The sequence below is a fragment of the Pelodiscus sinensis genome, chromosome 17 (genome assembly GCF_049634645.1).
Source record: "Pelodiscus sinensis isolate JC-2024 chromosome 17, ASM4963464v1, whole genome shotgun sequence".
Lineage (NCBI taxonomy): Eukaryota > Metazoa > Chordata > Testudines > Trionychidae > Pelodiscus > Pelodiscus sinensis.
The window spans coordinates 16,630,871-16,652,193 of record NC_134727.1 but is presented as its reverse complement, the minus strand read 5'-3'; the positions used below and the strand labels follow the sequence as shown (position 1 = coordinate 16,652,193).

At 54.6% G+C, this 21,323-nt stretch overlaps 1 protein-coding gene across 1 annotated transcript in view; it reads left to right on the top strand.

The window, feature by feature from the left end:
- Window positions 1-21,323, top strand: part of AFAP1L1 (actin filament associated protein 1 like 1) — a 66,449-nt gene that overhangs the window by 27,220 nt on the left and 17,906 nt on the right. Inside the window, exons 2-8 of the mRNA XM_075900225.1 lie at window positions 12,948-13,076; window positions 15,067-15,150; window positions 15,775-15,872; window positions 16,284-16,395; window positions 17,511-17,609; window positions 18,447-18,658; window positions 19,444-19,623. Of these exons, the coding sequence (XP_075756340.1) occupies window positions 12,948-13,076; window positions 15,067-15,150; window positions 15,775-15,872; window positions 16,284-16,395; window positions 17,511-17,609; window positions 18,447-18,658; window positions 19,444-19,623 (914 nt within the window). The remainder of the gene's footprint in view (window positions 1-12,947; window positions 13,077-15,066; window positions 15,151-15,774; window positions 15,873-16,283; window positions 16,396-17,510; window positions 17,610-18,446; window positions 18,659-19,443; window positions 19,624-21,323) is intronic.

Below are 21,323 nucleotides of genomic sequence, written 5' to 3'. Positions count from 1 at the left end.
CAGCCCAGCTGGCTGGGCCCTGCTCTTTGCAGGTTGGGTGGGAGTCTGCTTAGCGGCAGCACCTTGCTCCTGTGACAACCTGTGGGGCGAACTAGCTGCTACTGAGCAATGCCTTTATGGCACGGCAGTGGGTCCACCAGAGGAAAGAGCAGGGCTCCAAAACCAGAGCTGTCCCCAGGGAAGACAAGCAGAAGAGGGCACCAGCAGGGAGGCCAGTGCATCTGGGGAATTGGAGCATTCAAGAAAGCGAGGTGCTGCTAGAGCCGGGCCTGGTGTGGGCAGAGCACTGCTCCCCCACCTCACTGCCCCTGCCGGTGCACCACAGCCCTGCCCTGCCCTCCAGCTCAGCACAGTCACCGCCACTCCCCAGCTATTGCAGTCCGAGCCAGCACCAAACCAGCTCTTTCTACACTCCCCAAAATCCCTCCCTCCCCCTTCCGAGCCCCAAAAGCAATGGCTGGAAACCAGCTCTCTTGGGGAAGGTCCAGGCGCCCTGGGAGGAACCAGGCTGGCCATGCACTGCAAAGGCCTCTGTCACTATTCCATCCTAGACCCATCTGCTCCCAGGGGCCCCTCAGCCCAGCAGGGCTCAGGGTAGTAATGTCTGGGGTTAAACATGAGCAGTTGCAAGCCAGTGGAGTCACTGAAAAAACAAACAGGTGAGAGCCATTGGTTAAAGCCAGATAAGGGGAGAGGCCCCCTATAGCTGCCTCATCAGCTAGGCTACTGCTCAGTAGTGAGGGTGTGGGGTCTCCTGTTGGCTACAGTCACCTGCTCAGGCCCTCTGGCCAGCTTTGATGTGGAGTTGAGTTTCTCCTCTGGGGATCAGGAAGGCCCTTTGATGTGTGGGTTGTTTCTGTTCCAGGCTCTGTGGTTTCACGGCTGTGGCTGATTGAGCCCCGGAGCCCAGAATTGTTTATTGACACACATACTTTCAAGGAAAAACACAAGATGCCCAGCAACACAGAACTTTAACTCCCCTCCCACCCCCCTGCAAAAAAAAAAAACCCCAACAGCTGGCCATTTGTAAAGCCTGATACAGCCCCTTTCTCTGTGCTCTGTTCCAGGGGGAGCCTTCAAGTTCTTGGGCAATGAGAAATCTCAGAGAGTTTGCTTAAGCTACTGCCTTAATATCCAAGAGCGAGTGCAATCGGTACTGAGGGCACCAACTTCCAGGGGACATTGCCCTGCTTGCCACTTGCTCTTGGTTGTTCAGCTTTTTTCATTTGCTGTGCTGCTTGATGGGTGAAGAGGATGACAGTTCTTGCCCTGCTGGCAAAACAGTTAAGAGCACGTCTGATTGTAATTGACCAATCAGAGAGATTCCTTGATCCATCACTGGTCCTCTGGGTGACCATAAGCAGCTCAGGATTGCTGTATGCCTCGGTTTCCCCATCTGCGAAATAGGTGTAAAATACTTTGACAGGGCTGTAAGAGGGTTAATTAATGTGTGTATAGAGCTTTGACTCTTGCATGGTGCAAGAGAAGGGAAAACTCATCTACTTTTTGTGGAATACATTAGACCTCTGCTAACAGCTGGTATTTATCTGGAAGCAGTTTCCATCTTGCCTTTCCGTCTAGTTACTTGGGCTTCAACGCTGGGAGGCAGGACTCTCAACTGTGCTGATGCAAAGTCCATTTCTGCTAATCTGGGCATCCTCTCTTTTTCCCCTCTCCTCCCTCCAGGGCTCAGAGATTCATGGCTGGAGAGCACTGGCCTGTGGCTGTACAGAGCACCTGTACAGCACTGAGTGGCACACAGCAGGGCCTACTAGGATTTATGATCAGATGCAAACTGCTGCCTACCTGTGAGAGCAGAAGGGAACCCTTTGGAGGGAATAGGGTTTGCAGGGGGAAGTGAATGGCTGCCTGCGTTTCTTTTGCAGGATCAGTGTTGGTGCCTTCCAGCAACGGGGAAGGGAAAGGGTTTGAGTGTTTCTCCCAAGTCGGGGTGGGCAAGAGGCTGCCAGCGGGCTGAATCCGGCCCACCAAGCCACCAGATCCAGCCCGTGTCTGCCTTGCCAGAATCATTAGGCAGAGAACAGCTCACGTTTTAAAAAGCCAGCTGCTCTCCGTTCCAGATTGCTTGGGAGGGAGGACGGAGACTTCTCATGCTGTTCCCACCTTCCAGCAAAAACACTGAGCTCCTATTAGCCGTTCTCTCCGTTTCCAGCCAATAGGAGCTGAGAATTTTTTCTGGGAGCAATGGCAGTGTAGGAAGCCTTCTTCCTTCCTCCTCAGCCCCCTCCTTCTCCTCAGGCCTGGCGTGGAGTCTTAGGGCATATCTAGACTACACTAGACTTTCGAAAGAGGATATGCAAATTCCATGGGAATTTGCATATCTTCTTTCGAAAGTCTAGTGTAGTCTAGATACACCCATAGGCTGTGTCTACACTGGCAAGGTTTTTCCGGAAAATCATGTGATTTTCCGGGAAAACTTGCCAGCTGTCTACACTGGCCGCTTGAATTTCCGGAAAAGCGCTGACGATCTAATGGCAAATCATCAGTGCTTTTCCGGAAAAACTATGCTGCTCCTGTTCGGGCAAAAGTCTTTTTCCGAAAGACTTTTGCCCGAAAGGGCCAGTGTAGACAGCACGGTAGTGTTTTCCGCAAAAAAGCCCCGATGGCGAAAATGGCGATTGGGGCTTTTTTGCGGAAAACCGCGTCTAGATTGGCCACGGATGCTTTTCCGCAAAAAGTGCTTTTGTGGAAAAGCATCCTGCCAATCTAGACGTGCTTTTCCGAAAATGCTTTTAACGGAAAAGTTTTCCATTAAAAGCATTTTTGGAAATTCATGCCAGTGTAGACGTAGCCATATGGAGCAGCCTGCAGCAGGCAGGTTTCTGCTGGTAAGTACCTCCCAGCCAGAGCCACTAGGATTGCCAGGTGTCCGGTTTTGAAGCAGACAGTCCAGTATTTGAGCTTTCTGTTCGGGAAACAAATTGAGAAAATATAAATGAGAAAATAGAAACATCTGGTATTTTCTAACTAAGATGTAATGTAGATTGTGATGTAATATCAAGTGTGTCCAGTATTTTTGTTGAAACCATCTGGCAACCCTCTGCTCCCCCTCCACATACCCAAACCCTCTGCCCCCCGGCCATACTCCCTCCCAGATCTGGCACCCAGTCTCCTTCCCCAAATCACAATCCCCTCCTACCCTAGGTCACATCCCAAAATCCTGCATCCCGATACCCTGCCCTAAGTCACAACTGCCTCCTTCACCCAAACTCCCTCCCAGACTCCATTCTCCCTCCTGCACCCAAATCTCTTACCCCAAGTTCCCTTCTGCACCCAACCTCCATCCCAGACCCCAGAATTCCTCCAATAATATCCTGAAAGAGTGCAGCTCTCGACCACTTTCCAAAATCTTGGCGTGCCCCCTCCCCCCCCATCAAAAATTATTGCCCACCCCTGTATCAAGTGCTGGCCAGCGCAATTGGTAGAAGCTTTTTGGTCTTGAGCCATTTGACACTGGATAACAGTGCAGGAGCAATCCTGCCTTGCTGGGAGGGAGAAGTCAGACCCCTCTAATGTCTCAGCTTTCCCTGCCTCAACTGGTATTTCCCTTGATGCATCTTCCCTTTGGGAGTGTGTCATTTCTCACCCATTTCCTGCCCCATATAGTTCAGGAGTAGAATTGTCCTGGCAAAAGGTGCTACCACAACATTTCCCTGCTACCAGGTATCACCCCACTGTAAATGGCAAGGTGGGCTGAAGATGGGTTTCCCTACTATCGATGGAACTTAGTTACCTGCCTTGCACCCCAAACTCTAGCAAAAGCTGCCTGCAAAATATGGTTGGGGAAGAGGGGGGAAGGAAAGCCTCCTGAGACGCCAAGCCTCAGACAATCTCCTCTCATTTCCTGCAGCCACCACATTAACCTTATCTGGGCTGGGAGCCTAACAAGGTTGGAAATTAATTCTTTCCCCTCTGCTCCCCCCGCCTGGGTCAGGCTCGGCTCAGTGACTCACGTGCCCCCAGCTTGGATCACAGGCCTCTTTGATTGGGTTTTTCCCCTTCGGTTTGTATTTTGGTGTGTGTTTAACAAGGGAGACGGGAGGGGACAGCCCAGCAGAGGGGAAAACAAAGGAGCCCTCAGTGCGTGTCTGCATCCTGGCTTCATGCACCCCAACTCCAGAGCCTGCTGTCAAACGGCACTGGATGAGCTCACCGGTTTGCAATGCCGTGTTACAAGCCTTTCCTTATCAGGGCTCTTGCCTCTTCTGAGGAAGCTGCTTGTAGTTTGTGTCCACGCTGGGGTCTCCTGACCCCGCCCCGTCACCCCTCGCACCGCATCGCGCCCGCCTTGGGACTATTCATAGATCCGCCACTTGCCCCTTCGCCCTCAGCCAGTCTGGAGAGACCCTCAGGCAGGAGCTAAGGGCTGTGACTCAGGCTGGCAAGAGGACAGGGCTGAGCCTGCACCACAGACTGAGACCCAGCACCTGGTATGAGTGGGCAGTGGGCGTGGGGAGATGCAAAAGTCCCATTGGAGTGGCCTCTCTGCATGGGAGGAGGGTGTTCGCTAATGCCCTTGGGCATTGGTTTTCTCGTCAGCGCCAAGGCTGGCTTTAGAAGTACAGCTCTTGTGCAGTGGGAGAGCCCAGAAGAGCTGGTGTGTCTAGGCTACGTTGTTCCCCTCCCCCATGCCCAGTTCCCTAAGCCTGGTTGTCCCCTGGCCGGTGGTGGAACGGGTCTGTTCAGATGAACAGTGAATTTCGTGTGTTGGGGTGATTTTAACGTAGCTCATCAGAGTCACTGCAGCTGAGTGACGTACTAACAGCTAAAGTGGGCTGAGGGCCGAGGTATTGGGCAGCTGTGAGTGTCCCTCTCTTCCTGCTAATCCCCCTCCCCACCCCCGGAGCGAGTGAAAGGTCAATGCCTCAGGGGAGGGTGGGGGGAGACTGGAAGTGGAAGGAAGAAGACAACACCTGGGGCTGCCAGGCAGGCGGGCTCTTGACAGCAAACTTCCCATCCCTATGGTGATGGAGGTGAGACATTCTCCACTGGCTGGACTGAATTTCCCCTGTTGCTCCCTCCCTGACCCAGGAGCCATGTGTAGGCTCTGGCAGCAGCTGTGCGCCAAAAGACAAGATCAATAGGCACAATGGACAGGGCGTCCCAGAGACATCATTCAGTTCTTGTGCCCTGCTCGCTTGTCCCCCCTCTTGAGCTATGGGGGAAAGCGGGTGGTTCACTCTCTCGGGCCAAGCTTGTCCCAGTGTTGGCGGCAAGGGGTCATGAGGCGAGGCTGCCACATGGGCCTCCGCATCATCCGCTGTTCCTGGAGAAGGGGGGTGAGGAAAGGTTGGGTGGGGGAGCTGAGCACTCTCCCAGCCCGTTGTACTTCCTGACTGCATCCCTCCCGGTCCCACCAAGGTCCTGTTCTTTCCAGCACAGCAGTGTTTATAGTGCACAGGAGGCCTGGTCTCCCTCAGCCAAGTACATCCACCTTCTCCCATCACAGACCACTTGAGTGGGGCCTGTTCCTAAGCCTTGCTTACACTTTTCCTGATTCCAAGCCCCTCATGGTCTGGAGCCCAGTGGTAGGGCAGAGAGTCTGCAAACCCACTGCACGTAGGCTGGCGGAGGAAGGAGCTGACAAACCCATCTCCACCAAGGTGCTACGGGGTTAATGTTTAGCTTGGCTCTGGGGAGGGAGGAGGAAACAGAAGTTTTGTGGAGATAGAAGTGCATCAGCTGCGGAGGCAGGAAGAGGCTTGTGAGGGCCGTATCCTGCCTGCATCCTGGACAGGCAGTGACCTGGGCTGGGAACCTACCCCCAGAAACCAGAGCTGTAGGGGTTTCAGGTCCAGCCAGAGAAGAGGTGCTGAGGGGAAAGTAGGGGGAACCTAGGTGTGATTGGGCCCAGCTGTACCAGATTCAGAGTGAGCATCAGCTCCAGGCCTGCAGTATCAAAACTCAAGTCAGGCCCCCCAAATACAACTTGGAAGATGCTGGGTTCTTGTCTGGCTCATAGACTCTAGCGCTTATTTTCCAGCTGGTCTCTGTAACCCTGGCCAGACATCACTCACTTTAAAAAGCAAGCCAAGATTCTGACATTGTCCTCTGGCCCCAGGAGCCGGGGCTCTGGGAACCCCCAAAGGCTGGAATACAACGGTAAGAGTTGGCAATGCTGAACCTCAGCTGCGTATTCTCTCCAGCGTGGCCAGAATTGCTGCTCCAGGGACTGATCTAGCTTTGTGCCAGCCAGGCAACAGGGGGCAGAGGCCACAGGCATGACCATGGAACTCAATGGTTTCTGCCTGCCAGGCCCTTGATCAAAGCAGCTGCATCACGGATCAAGGGCCTGGACAAACTCCTGGGCACGGACAAACTCCTGCTGAGACCGGAGCATCTTTGGCAGTAAACCTGGAGGAAGCCAGTGTCTCTCGCCTGTGTTGTCTGAGAGTGGTGGCAGGATCTGCTCCTTTACAGGGCCCTCCCTCTTGGCTGGCCCAGCACTGCCCACAGCTCAGTTCTCCATCTTCCTAGGCCAAGTGGAGACAACCTGCCGGCGAGAGGGGACTCCAGCTCATGCTCTAACAGCCGAAAGGCACCATCTACTCCTCCTGGGACATAAAGGTGTTCGGATGGTCCTTGGGGTATTCCCACAAGCATACGCAGAGCTGCCTGGAGCACCCGATCCTGCCCATCTCCCTCCAGCGATGGCAATGGCACAGGGGTGCTCTGGGGCTGGCATGTAAGTGGCCAGAGCACCGAAAGCTGCTAACCAGCTGTGTAAGGCTGCTGTAAGGGAGAGTAGCTCCGGAGGCTGGGCTGGCTCCCAGATCAGCCTGGAGCCTGAGCTGCTCACAGTGGCTTAGAGCTATCTCCTCCTGACCTTGCCTTGGCTGAACTGCTGAGAAGCCAGCCTCTTCGCCAGCCGCAAGTGCTTACACGCACGGCTCGGTAGAAATGCAGCTGGGGTGGCAGATGCCATCCGCCATAGAACAACAGTGCCCCAAGCGAACGGGGCTCCCGTCTTGAAGCTGCAGCACAGCACTTGTCCATGGAAGTTGCAGGGGGGAGGTAGGGAGCCAGACAGCTGTCTGAACTAGCCTTTGGACAGCCCCGGCCCCCAACTACTGTAAGATGCCCAGATGTCTCCAATGAACATTCATGGTCAGAACTCTTCTTTTCCCATGCCTCCTGCAGCACAGCACCCCAGCACCACTGAGCTCCGCTTGGAGCTGCTCGCTCCGCTCAGCACCTCCTTCATGCAGCGAGTGTGGGGCTGTGGCAGGTCGCACTGCCAGTCCTCCAACACCCCAGGCCAGGTGGCTCGCCAGGCTTCTGTTACAATGGCAATGAGGCCTGTGTGGTTTGGTGATTGCTGAGCAGGCATCCCAATCTGGGGGGTGGGACGCCCCCCCAGCAGGTGCCAATCACTTGCCTCCCACCCACTGCACTCTGCGGAGAACTGAGGCTCTTTGTTCTGGTGAGGTTTGTGCACACACATGCCGTGTGTCTGGACCCTCTGCTTGTCTCCCTTCGTCCGCACGTTAGAATCCCTTGGTGGGCAGCCCCAGGAACTCGCCTTCCACCACTCAGAGACCTGGAGCCAGCTGTGACCTGTGCCCTGCTCAGATTTTGCTGTCTCTAAGTGCGTGCACTTTGCAGCAGGATCTGCTGATGTTTGCACCGACGCAGGATCACTTTGGCAACTGCTGAAGCAATGGTCCCCTGAGCCTGCATTCACAAATCTCTGCCTTCCCCAGGGCACCTGATGAAATCAAAGGAGAACTTGGGTTTGGGTTTTGTTTGTTCTTGTCCTATTCCTTCTCCTGACTGCCCACAAGCAAAACAAGAACCAGGGATGCCACTCATCCCACCAGCGGCAGGTCAGCGCAGGGGGTCTCCAGTTGCTGTGCTCATGGCACACTGAATCCCTGGGGAAGGGCTGAGCTGAAGGTAGCTTGGAAAGAGAAAGGAGAGAAGGTTCCCATGGTGGGGCAGGGTCTCCGATTGGGGTGAGAGGAGGTACTGAGTGGGATGAAATCAGCAGGGAACTCTTAGGGTACGTCTACACTACAACGTTAATTCGAACTAACTTAGTTCGAATTAGTTCGAATTAGCTTAGTTCGAATTAACTAACGGATCCAGACTAAAAAACTAGTTCGAATTAGCGTTTTGCTAATTCGAACTAGCATGTCCACATTAAGTGGACACTGAACCAGGCTTAAGGATGGCCGGAAGCAGTGCCAGCAGGGCATCAGAGGAGGACTTAGAGCGTGGAGATGCTGTCTCAGGCTAGCCGAGGGCTGTGCTTAAAGGGTCCCGACCCCCACCCCGGACAGACAGTTCTCAGGGGTGCCCCGCTTGCAAAGCAGTCCTGGCTTGGATTGCCCGGAGTACCCACACTGGGCACATCACAGCATTCGGCCATCAGCCCGGCTGCACTTGCCGCAGGCTGCCATCCGGAGAGAGGGGGCAATTGGGGGGCTGCAGGAGAGCTTCCACCCCCAGAAGCCCGCAGAGCCAGCCCAGTCCTCCCCATCAGGGGCGCATACCCCATTCCTCCCTCACCTCCTTCCACTTACCTTTCCCTAGCCCCTCTTCTTGATGTACAAAATAAAGGACAATTGTGTTCAAAAATCTGTCTTTATTGAACAAAACTGGGGGAGACTGGGAAAAGGAGGTGGGAGAGGGGAAGAGAGAGGGTGGGAGAGGGGAGGGCAACTAACATGATCAGGGGTTGGGAACAGGTCCCATATGAAGAGAGGCTAAAGAGACTGGGACTGTTCAGCTTAGAAAAGAGGAGATGGAGGAGGGACAGGATAGAGGTCTCTAAAAGCAGGAGTTGGGTGGAGAGGGTGCATTCAGAAAAGTTCTTCATTAGTTCCCATAAAGAAGGACTAGAGGACACCAAAGGAAAGGAATGGGTAGCAGGCTTCAAACTAGTAACAGAAAGTTGTTCTTCACAAAGCAAAGAGTCAGCCTGTGAAACTCCTTGCTGCAGGAGGCTGTGAAGGCTAGAACTAGAACAGAGTTTAAAGGGAAGTGAGATCAAGTCATGGAGGTTGGGTCCATGGAGTGGTATGAGCCAGGGGGTAGGAGTGGTGTCCCTGCCCAAGGTTTGTGGAAGGCTGGAGAGGGATGGCATGAGACAAATGGCTTGGTCACTGTCTTCGGTCCATCCCCTCCAGGGTCCCTAGGGTTGGCCGCTGTCGGCAGACAGGCTACTGGGCTAGATGGACCTTTGGTCTGACCCAGGATGGCCATTGTAAGCTCAGGGCTCAGGGTCGGGGGTCTCAGTGGACCCCCTTGATTTTCATGCCCACCTGCTCCTGGGTGGCCAGGCTGGCAGCTCTCCTGCCCAAGCCGGCCACTTTCCTGTGCCTAGTGCGGAGATCATGGACGAGGTCCACGATGTCCGCACTAGCCCAGGCGGGTGCCCGTCTCTTGCGGTCCCGGGCAAGCTCCCGGGAGCCGCCAGCCTGGTCCCGGGAAGAGGGGGAGGGCTGGGGGGCATCGGGTGGGTGGCTCGATCCGTGCCAGGTGCAGGGTCTGCTGGCTGGGTGCTGGCAGGCTTGCACCTGGCACGGGCACCGTAGCCAGCCCGTGCCCCTTTAAGGGGTCCGGGGCCGGGAGGGGGGCAGTAGAATTTCCCTGGTGTTGGCCAAAGTGGCCACCAGGGAAAGCTGGGGAGGGCTAGCCTCCCACTAGTTCGAATTAAGGGGCTACACAGCCCTTAATTTGAACTAGTAAATTCGAACTAGGCTTAATCCTCATGGAATGAGGATTACCTAGTTCGAACTAAGCGCTCCGTTAGTTCGAATTAAATTCGAACTAACAGAGCGCTAGTGTAGCGCCTAGGAAAGTTAGTTCGAACTAACGTCCGTTAGTTCGACTTAACTTTGTAGTGTAGACATACCCTTATTGACCTTCTGTGGCAGGCTTGGGAATGCAGCTTTCCACCTCAGAGCTTGCTGTAGGGACCAGGTGGTGCAAGTCCTTTCCCCTCTTCCTCATTGTTTTCCCAGGGGATCTTGGCTCTTGATGGGCTGGGTTGTTTTCCTCTTGCTGCCTGCTGTCTACCATCTCTGGGGAACTGTGGTGCAAGGAGGTCCTGTGATTTACTCTTATGTCTACACAAAATGAGTGGGTGGCTCAACTGCAGCTCCACCCACTGGGTCCTCAGCTCTGACCCTGCTTTCCTCTCCTCCCAGAGCTGCTGGCAACAGGTGACTGCTGAGACACGCCTAAGAAAAGTATCTGACTCTGGCTTCTGATGTTTCTTCCCTTGTTGTCTAAGGACAGGTTTTTCCTGTCCCTGGTGTTCGGCATCCAACTTGCCTGCTGCCCTATGCCTAAGTGCCTGCCACAACTAGCAACAGGCAGAGCTTAGTTCAGGTCTAAGCTAGTCCCCTGACGTTCCGGTTCATTTCCAAACCTCCACAAAAGCCACCTGGAGATCCTGTGTGAGGCTCACACATGAGATTTCCAGCCAGATGCTGCTTCTGTTTGGGCCAGAAGGATGGCCCAGTCCCGCAGCAGCACTGGGTCCTGCAAGAACCTGGGACAACGTGAAAATGAAAAATAATGGAGCAAAGCAGAGGGGCAAACTCTAACTCTCAGCAGCTTGGCTCAGACTGTGCGTGACATTTGGGCTCTGTCGGGATCTTCTCCACCCCAGCTCTCAGATCCCGAATGGCACAAGCCTCGCCCTGCATTCCTGTGTGGGCCAAAAGCCTGCTGAGGGCTGGGGAGGGAGAAGCCAGACAGTTGAGCTGCAGGGTTACTAGGGGCGAGGGCAGCACAGCCTAGCAGGGCAGGAGAGCGATGAAGCAGCAGGGAGCGTTTTGTAGTTCATGCTGTAATTTATAGGGCCGGTTAGGGGACTTGCGGCGCACAGAGATAGGAACTTGACTAAGGAATTGAGGAATTGAGTTAATAGCTATCTGGTGCACACCTTCTTATTGGAGTGTTGCTCACTATCTAGATTATTATACAGTAGCCTCTTCCCCACCTATACCCCCATATGCCTCGGCACTTGATCTGAGCACCTCCCAAGCCCCTCAGACCAGAAATCATGACGGCAGTGTCTCCTGCTTCCCAGCCTGGGGTGGGGACGGTGGGAGGGAGGGAAAGCTAAGCTGAAGAAATGAGTCTTGCATTCAGGGGTGCAAGTTCTTAGCTCTGTGCTCGTTCTCCTACTATGTGACCAGGAGATCCATAGTGCAAGTCCAGCTCTGGCTCCCGGGCTAATCTGAGGGTCAACAGGCTCGTTGTTGCAAAGGCCCATACAGCCACTGAAGGCTGAGGGCATGGCACAGAGGCAATCTCTCAGGTAGTTACATCAATGCCACGGAGACCTTTGGATAACAGAACACCTGGAACTTGGCTCTGCCTGCACTGTGGAGCCAGGGCTAGGGTCTGGTCATGCCAGTCTGTCTTGCTAAGCAGACAGGCTGCCATGTTTTGTAACAGTAGGAATTTCCTTCAGAGCTTGCTGCTTTGTTCCTAGGTGTGAGATGCTAAGCCTGGATGTGATAGGCCAGTGGACTCAGCAGGTGGCCAGCTGTCTTCTGCCTGTGACCCGGGGTCTGTGTGTTTGCAGAGGGAATGCTATCGCTATCGGAGAGGTGTCTGGGAAAGCCAGGAGAGCAGCCGCTCCCTGGATGGCAAAGGGTGCGCTGCACAATGTCAGGCCCACTCTTCAGCCCTTATCTCTCCCCTCCCTGCTCTGTAGCAGCAGCTTGCTTTTAGCACCTCTGCCAATACCAGATGGCCTCTTCTGCATTCCAGGCAGGGATGTGCAAAGCTGCAACTGAGGGGTCTCTCGCCAGTCAGCCCTGTTGGAGCAGAAGCCACAAAGCAAAGGGGGCTCCTATGCCAGTTTAAAATAACCCTAAGTCACTATACATATCTCTTTGGTGCAGCACCCTCTCTGCCCCAGAGGTGGGAGGTGCAGACTGCCAGGCCTGCAAGGTCCACTGGAAGCTCTGTGTTCTTCTTCCTCTGAAAGTGACTGCCAGCCCCTGGGAGCTAGCCTGCAATTAAAGATCAGACGCTTCAGAGGGATAGCCATGTTAGCCTGTAACAGGAAAACCTTAAAAAACAACAAATAGTCTAGTTGCACCTTAAAGTCTAACAAAACATGTAGATGGTATCATGAGCTTTTGTGGGCACAGCCCACTTCTTCAGATGACCAGAGTATAATAAGTTCAGATCCAATTTATTCTTGGATCTGGACTTATTTATACTCTGGTCATTTGAAGAAGTGGGTTTTGCCCACGAAAGCTCATGATACTGTCTACATATTAAAGATCAGGCCAAGGAATAGGGGGAAATAATGTCCTTGACATCATCCTTATTGACAGCTGGGTGTCAGATTAAGACCTGCTCAGTCCATAGGCTTAGACTGGATGCTCGTCCATCTTCCCCTCTGCTCTTTGCCTGCCTGCACAGAGGGTTTCTGGGCGGAGTGCATTCAGTTTACCTGCTACTATTTATCTGATGTCCCCTTTGACCCTAAACTTCAGCAGCCTGAAAAATGGACTCTGGCTCCAAACCAGTATGTAAATGACACCCATGAGAGGGATGTTTTAGAGGTCAACCAAAAGCAGTGAGCTGGGTGCCCTGCCTCCAGGCACCGATCAGGTGGCCTCACAATGTGGGTCGCTTCCTGCGGGACCAGATGGACGTGAAGTTCTTGTTTCTCCATCTCCCACGTGGACTCTACGATCTCTCTCTCCAAACACGCAGCAGGTGTGGTGGTGTGGTTTGTGTTGCCATAGCACCTAGGAGCCCCAGTCATGGACCAGGTGCCATTGTGCTAGGCGGTGTACATACACAGGACACACAGTCCCCGCCTCAAGCTGGTTTTCCTCATTCCCCACCAGTCTCTGTAGTAGCCCCAACTCCTCAGCAGTTTTGATCCTGTTCACTTCTCCCCCAGCTGGCTCCCTGACTCCTAGTCTCTCTGCTGCTTTCCCCAGTGCTGGACCAGCTCCTCCCAGAGCTCAGTGTGCTGCTCAAGTTGCTGGATCATGAGTACCTGAGCACCACCACCCTGGAGAAGAAACTGGCCGTCTCCAGTATCCTGCAGAAGCTGCAGCCCCCAGCAGGTCAGTGAACTCTTCCTGCCCCTTTGCTACACACCCTCGCTCAGCCACTTCCCCCACTTCTCTCCAGGATTCTCCTGTGGCTTAACTGACTTTCCAAAGGAGCTTCTGCCCCTGCCGGGGGGGGGGGGGGGGGGAGCCTCATGCCTCATGCCTCATGCCTCCAGTCTGCGCAGCCCCTGACTGAGCCGTGTGCTTGTTTTACAGCACTACATTTACTGGAGGGTGGAGCAGCCTGGTTCTAAATTTGACTGGATATCAAAGCCCTGCTTGGTGCTCGGGGGCAAAGCCTGCCTACAGGCTACAGGAGTGAGTGCCTGGGAGCCGCCTATCTCCTGGGGGGGTCACAGGTCTGTCTGTGGGGCTGGGATGGGGAGAAAGGAAGGTTTGTCCGGGCCTCTCAGCTCAGGAGTGTCCGTGGCAAACAGACACTGCAGTCCCCTGGCTGTGGCCAGAGGGAGGCTGCAGTTCGGGGGACTGGACTCTTCTGCAGCAACCAGGGAATTTGGAGTAACCATCATGGCAGTGTCGTGAGCAGCCATAGAAACTAGGGTGGTAAAGAGTTAACCAGTTAACTGGTCACCCAGTAAGCATCAGCCTTACCGACATGCTTACTCGGTTAACCAGCGGCCCGGCCCAAACAGCTGCCCACAGCACGGCAAGCTCAGCCCCACCTCACTGGAGCAGCCTCCGGCATGGAGGGCACGGCCAGGCAGGAGCAGCCCCTGCCTGCAGGATCCCAGTTAATCGGTTAACTTTTAAAATAGGATTTTACATCCCTAGTAAAAACTGCCTCTTCCTTCATCCAGTGCCATGGATATAAAATGGGGATCCAGAAGCCGGGGTGGGGCATGAATGAACTCCCATGGCACTGCCTGATGAGCTCCAGGGGAGCCATTGAACCAGGAAGGTGAAGCTCCCCGCTCTCTCATCTCTCCCAAGAGAGCAATTTATTGCTTGGCTGCATATCAGACCCCTTGACGAGGTGCGTGACTCCCTCTGGTGGCTTGTTCCTTGTTCCTGCAAAGAAAGAGTCCTCCAGTTGACCTTGAGTAGCCGCGATACCGGCATAAACAATAGCTGGCAAGATCCCACCGCTTTACCTTTGTGATTTATTCAAGCCCCCTGGATACCAATGAACTCACTGTACTTGGTGCTGTTTCACCTGCCATACAATGGGAGCTGCGGACGCACTGGGATGGAAAGCTCTCTGGTTTCACGGCTACCTGTCTCTATCCTCTGCTAAAGCCCTTGTTCATGTCGTCCTTTGGCAATGCTCCTTGGCAAACCCTGGCTGATCCCTGCCGCAGCAGGACCCCCATGAGACCTCTTTTCCCCTTTCTCCAGCTGTCGGACGTCAGAGCTGCACAGCGTGCGCACGTCAGGCCGACTGGCACGCTGCGCCCTGACACCGGCCACTCCTGTGCAAACAGGCCCAGCCCAGGGAAGGGAATGGTTGTGACTGGGCTGGAATTGCTCTGCATTTCCTGTGGAAACGCTCCTTCCCACTGGCCTTCCTGTGGGCCATTTCTGCTGAGCGAGGATTTCCATGGGAAGGGAAAACAGGCTTCACACCTGGAGGGCCACCTCCTCCCCATGGCACGCTGCAGCGCAAAAATATCCCCGGGGGGACCCTCCGAAATGACCCTCAGCAGGAGGGAGATTTGTAGATTTCCCCCTCTGCTCTCTTATCCTTGCCCTGCGTCATTGTGTGCACTCCCACTTCCCTGCCTCCTCCCTGCTAGTCTCCCCTGCCTTTGGCTGCTTCCCTGGGGAACCAGGTGTGGTGAGAGGTGCTGCAGATGAGCATGCAGCCAGGCAGGCTGCGATGGTCTCTCGGCTTACTGCTCCCAGGGAGCTGGGCATATGGCCATCTGAGTGAAGTCCAGCAACAAGAGATTTGAGTGCTGGTCATGCTGCCCTGCCCTGCCTCTGCAAGCAGAAGTTGACTTTGCTCCACCCTAACAGTGGCAATGTCCTTTCTCCCTCCCAGGGAAGGATCTGGACTACATGTACGTGAACACAGCGGCCCTGCACAATGGCACCAGCTTCGTGGAATCCCTCTTTGAAAAGTTTGGTATGTGCAGCTCAGCCTGCTAATAGCCAGCCCAGAAACCGCTCCACTCCTCACTGGCCATGCAGCTGAAGTGCTGTGGCTTGCTAACTATCACCCCAGCCTGGGAGGCTGAGACATCAACTCCTGTAACCCCGAGTGGAGGGCCAACTCCCTCTGTGCTGGTACTGAAGCCCCATCCTTTGAATGGCCTGTTACTGGGGGTTCTTGTTCTCTTTGTTTGCTGTGACAATTAAAGCTCCCAGGGCAGGTATAGAAAGAGCAGGGTACAACCTGGGTATAATGGAACCAATCACAGCTCCAATAAAACCAGATATGCTGCCAAAAGTGGGGTGCGACCCACTGCTGTCACACTGGTCTATGAAGCCCCTTCACCCCCAATACCTAGCTCACTTGGGAGTACCCAGATACAAAAGCATCTGTAGAAACCCCAGAGCTTGCTCGCTTGGGAAGGTGATGTGTGTAGTGGAGTAGAAATGACATGTGACAACCGGCCACTTCTGGTGGGGCTGGGGATCGTCTGTGTGACACTGAGGAATAGAGAGGCCTTCCCTGAAGATCAGCCTGGGGAGCCCTGTCCCTGGGATCACTGCTTTGCTCAGTGTCTCTTCTCTAAATCCCCTCCAGACTGTGACCTGCGGGGTCTCCATGACATGCAGGAGGACAGTGGAGATGCCAGTGAGGGCATTGGCCTAGAGCTCGCAAGAAGCCATCCATGCAAAAATGTAAGTCCAGTCACCTCCCAATCTCCACCCCCAGATCCTTGGGCTAGTCTGGCACGGGACCGTGAAATGACAAGAACCAGAGGCAGTTGGGTTGGAACGGAACTATAGCAGCATATTAGAGCCATCTGGGTTCCTGGGGGGCTGGGCTGGGCTTCTCAGGCCACAGGCCCTGCCTGCTCTGAGGTGGAAGGAGACAGCTGAGGGGGGGAAGGTCTGGGTTCTGAGTGTGATGTCTGCTTGGATGGGGAGAGGCACACACAGATCCAGAACGTTGGAAGAGGATGGGGAGGAGACTTGTTACCCTTTTCTTGCCATCGAGGGGCCATCAACAAGTCTTGTTCCCACATACACCCTGGAATTCAATGCTCCTTCACTCTGTCTAATCCACGCTGCTCTCGCTCTCCTTTGCAGGCTCCCAGGGACCCTGCTCCACCACTTCCCACAATCCCCCCACCTGAAGATTACTATGAGGAGGCCCTGCCTCTGGGCCCTGGCAAGGCACCTGAGTACATCACCTCCCACAGTGAGTCTGACCCTGGTACAGGAGGCACCCAGGAGGAGGGGACTAGAGAGCACCCTGGCTGGCCCCTGGTATGTCTGTGAGGCTCTGCAGCTCCCATGCCAGCCTTTCCAGGAGCCACACCATGGGCAGACCTGGGGTGGGGACATTGGCACTCCTGTCCCTGTCCCATCCCATGGGGTGGTGGCACTGGGAGATGTTTGCACCCACTCTGCTGGAAATGCCTCCGTGAGGGCTGAGTGACCCGTGCTGAGAGCCTGATGCCAGACAGCCTCTCCCACAGCTAGCCTGGTGGCTTAGAGCAGGGAGTGGGGGTGACTAAGGGGCAGAGGACTCAGAGAGACTCTGAGCTGTGTCAAGCCCTGGTTTCTCTCCACCGCCTTTGGAATGAACCAAGCCCCAGGCCTGGCTCCTGCCGCGTGCTGGGAGAGTGAAGGGGATCGCTCACTGGGTGGCTGTCATCCAGTAGCAACACCTGCCAGCCCTTGAGGCTCCCCAGAAAGCCCTGTCCAGCACTCTTGGGCAGGGCTCCAGCAGCCCCAAGGGAAGGAAGAAGCAAAGAGTTTTTTCCCCAAGGTGAGGGGGGGGTTTGCTTTCTGTCCTCTCAGGCGGAGGATCAGCCCCTCAAATGCTCCCTCCTCTCCTGGCTGCTGAGCTCTGTGCCTGGGTGAAGGGCAGCTGGGAGGTGAGGGGAGCGCTCCCAGGCTCGGTGTGTGCTGAGCTTCCCCAGGGGAGGCTGCTGTGACCTTGGAGGCATGTCAGGGAAGGAGCCAGGTGCTTTTCCCAAATCATGTCGCTTGGCAGTCTCCAGTGGGCAGTGCTGTCTGGTGGCGGAGGAGGAGAGGGAATTTTTCTGCTGCCCAGGCTTCTTCAGATTAGTCTGTGGGCAAAGTCTGTCCCCTTCTCCCACCCCTTCGAGCTTCCGCTCTAGCTGCACCCATGTCTGATCTTTTAAACTTGGCCTGTCTGGGGTTGGCAGCTGAGAGCACTCCAAGGCACAGCATGACTTGCTTCAGTTGGACCCTGTCACTGAGCCACATGTGGGCCCAGTTAATATCCCAGACCTTCCGCAGGGGTCTCCCTCATCACAAACGTCACACCCTCTGCTCTCTCGGCAGATAGCTCCAGTCCCCCCAACTCAATCGAGGACGGCTACTATGAGGATGCAGACAGCAACTACCCTGTTACCAGGATGAATGGAGAGCAGAAAAACTCCTGTAGGTACCAGGGCAAAGGCACTTCAAGACAGGCACCTAACTGGGGGAAAGCCAAAGGCAATGAGCCATCAGCCTGATGGATGGGGATGGGGTGGGGAATTCTACGCAAAGCCAAAGAGTACCTAGGAGCCTGCATGGACCACAGCCCATCAGTGGTAGTGCTGTGGCCTTCAAGGTTGGAATCGCTGTAGGTGTGAGGAAGCAAGCCGGGTTCTGTTTATTTCAGGAAGTGTATCACCATGTACAAGAGACACTCATCTGCTGCTCCGGGAGCCTTTGGCTTGAGTTAAAATAACAGAGCAATGAAAACAAAGCCAGCAGCAACCCCAGAAAAGCTCTAGCACAGCCCAAGAGGTGGGACTTTCCTCATTCATTCTCTTCAGCTGTTTGGGCAAAGAGCTGCATCCCGGAGTGTCCCTCGGAGGTCAGCAGTCCCTGAGTAATCCAGACATGGACGCTGGTCTTACACGGGCTGCTCGGCAAACAGACCTTTTGCATGTCCTAGCCACTGAGTTCTCCAAGAGCTTTGCCCCATCTAAAGCAGAAGGTTTGTCACACACAAGGGGCCACTGAGAGCCCTCCATGCTTTGCATATTTAATAAAGAGAAGTGCCAGGACAACCCGGAAAGGAGCTGTAGGGAAATGGGAATAGTTGAACTGCTGCTGTTCCAGAGTTTGCTCCTCCCTTTCCCCTGCCCGCCCCAAGGCTTTTCCTCCCCAGATGCTGTTAGGAGAAGGAGATGCTCCTGGCTGCAGTCCCACCCACTATGCAGGACCCTGGAGCTCAGTTGTCAATAGCATCCTGGGGTGACTGGGAGGGTCTCTGCTTCCTTCCAGACAATGACTCTGATGCGATGAGCAGCTCCTATGAGTCATATGATGAGGAGGAGGAGGATGGGAAGGGCCAGCGGCTGACACACCAATGGCCATCAGAGGAAGCTTCTATGAACCTGGTGAAGGACTGCAGGATTTGTGCCTTCCTGTTGCGTAAGAAGCGCTTTGGGCAGTGGGCCAAGCAGCTAACGGTCATCAAGGACAACAAACTCCTGGTGAGACTTCAGCTCGCTGAGTGCAGGGGGACCAGGGCACAGGAAAACTTTGGGGAGATCTGGAGTCTGAGAGATCCTGGGCTGACGAAACAGGGAGTATCCTGTGTATAGGGTGTGGGTGAGCTGAGACATCTTGTGTTGGGAGCATCGAAGGACAGTCAGGGATTGGCAAAGCTGCTGCTTTCAAGTGGACTAATGCTGCATGTTCAGTGAATTTATTTAAGAGTAAATGAAAGACTGTCTCCCCCATGGGGATGTGCATGGAGCTGGGACTGCCTCTATGGCAATGTCACATATCTAATCCATGTCTGCTGCACAGAATGGCAGCACCCCGAAAGCATTTATACCACAAGGCCCACAGTCTCCGTCTACCCAGAAGCCATCTGGGTTCACCCTGTATATTTAGCACTGGGGAAATTAATGCAAAGCATTGTGGGTAAAGTCCTCATGCAGGCTGGTTACCTGGGAGACGGTTCTGTTCCTGGCTCGGGGAAGGGGGTATTGTCTATTGGTGAAGCAGGGTCTCCTGGATTCTGGTCATGGCCCTCCCGGTGACTTTGGCTGAGTCACTTCCCTGTAGCTTCCTCCTCTGTGAAATGAGGCTAGTGATACTGTACCATCTCTGTGAACTGCTACAAGGTCACTAGACCCTGCCCTGGGTAAGGGGCAGATAGAGCTTGAGCAGGGGTATTCCCCCTGTGTGCTAGCATGCTCACTGCACAGCCTGGCGAGCAATGCAGGCAGGTCTTGACCCCATCAGAAACAGTTCTCTCTGCTTCTTCTAGTGCTATAAAAGCTCCAAGGACCGGCAGCCACACCTGGAGGTGCCCCTGAGCACCTGCAGCGTCATCTATGTGCCCAAGGACGGGCGCCGCAAGAAGCATGAACTGCGCTTCTCTCTGCCGGGGGCTGAGGCTCTAGTGCTGGCAGTGCAGAGCAAAGAGCAGGCTGAGGAGTGGCTGAAGGTACCTCTTGCTCAGAGCCAACTTAGCCTTTCTTCCTAGCCTATGCCACTGCCACACAGCTCCCGCCCCTCACAAAATCCAGCCTTCCCCCATTTGACCAGCCTTTCCCCTTCTGGTCTTTATACATGGCCCAGCTCCTGTGACTCCTGCCTGAAATAAGTGGGTAGGTAGGTAGCTCCTTCATGGGAAAGGCCTGGCTTCCAGTGCTGCCTTATCTCGGGGGAAGGGGACTTTCCTCCCATCTTTTATCATTCCTGCCAGACTGGGACACCAGCTGTGGCGTGAGCCCTCCAGCCAGTGCTGCAGGCCCAGGGAGCTGCCCCCCCTTTCCGCTTCCTTGTGTGATAGTTGGAGTCTCATGGGCAAAGGGAGAGGGGGGGCTGTTTGTTTACCCTCCCCTTCCTTTTTCCTGCCTTTGTTCTGCTGATGGGAGGCTGTATGGCTAGGAAGCTGTTTGGTGAAGTCACAGGCTCTGCCTCTGAGCTGGCAGTATGTAAACAGGAGCACATTTAATTAGCACCACTGCACTCTCAGGGAGCATGAGCCCCTGCCCACCCCAAATCCACTGATATGGGGTGTTTCACGGCTGAGAGACTGGGATACCAGCCTTCCCCATTCCCCCTCTTCCCCAACTGCACTTACCCAGCCTGGCTTCTGCATCTGCCTTGGAGAAGGGCTGTGGGGGATGGGGTGGGATTGGAGAACTTCTCCCAGGCTGAACCTGTGTGGAGACTGGCTGGTCACCCTTCTTGCTCACATCGTGCTTATAGCAGCTTTTTGTCACCTGTCTCCTTTTGCTGAATGGCAGGGATGGGACACAGGAAGGCTGAAGAAATGCAGGGCAGGTTGTCCTCATGCCATGACCATCCTGATGGATGGGCATCTCCCCAGAGCACGGCTGGTCAAGGCCCAAGTCTGGGGGCTCAGGAGATGATGGTTCAGTTCCCTGCTCTGCTACAGCCTTCCTGGGGATTAGGACATAAAAGACTGTGAGGTGCTCAGAAGCTAGCTGTGGTGATGGGGTAGTATAGGTACCTAGGGCAGAACCCCTGCAGGAGATGGCTGGAGCCTCCTAGGTCAGCCAGCTGGAACCCAGTATGCCTCTGTGACTGTAGTCTGAGTCCTAGTTACATGTCACTGAACCTTTAACTGCCAAACTGTTTATTATCCAACTAGTCAATTAGCCCGGCATAAAACGGGATTTTCAGGTCTCTCCTCCACGTCCTATTCCCTTTCTATCTCGGTCTTCTCTCCTGAGCCTCCGGTCTCTCGCTCCGTCTCTCTCTCTCTCTCCTCCTCCTCCTACTGCCTCCCCTTCTCTCTCTCTCTGGGTATGTCTACATTACCCCGCTAGTTCGAACTAGCGGGGTAATGTATGCATACCGCACTTGCAAATGAAGCCCGGGATTTGAATTTCCCGGGCTTCATTTGCATAAGCCGGGCGCTGCCATTTTTAAATCCCGGCTAGTTCGAACCCCGTGCTGCGCGGCTACACGCGGCACGGAGTAGCTAGTTCGGATTAGGCTTCCTAATCCGAACTAGCTGTACTCCTCGTGGAATGTACTCCTCCTAGTTCGAATTAGGAGGGTAGTGTAGACATACCCTCTGCTCTCCTCCATCTCCTGCCTCTCTCTCCATCTCTCTTTCTCTTCTCCTCCCACTCCTGCCTCTCACTCTCTCTTTCTCTTCTCTTCCTCCTC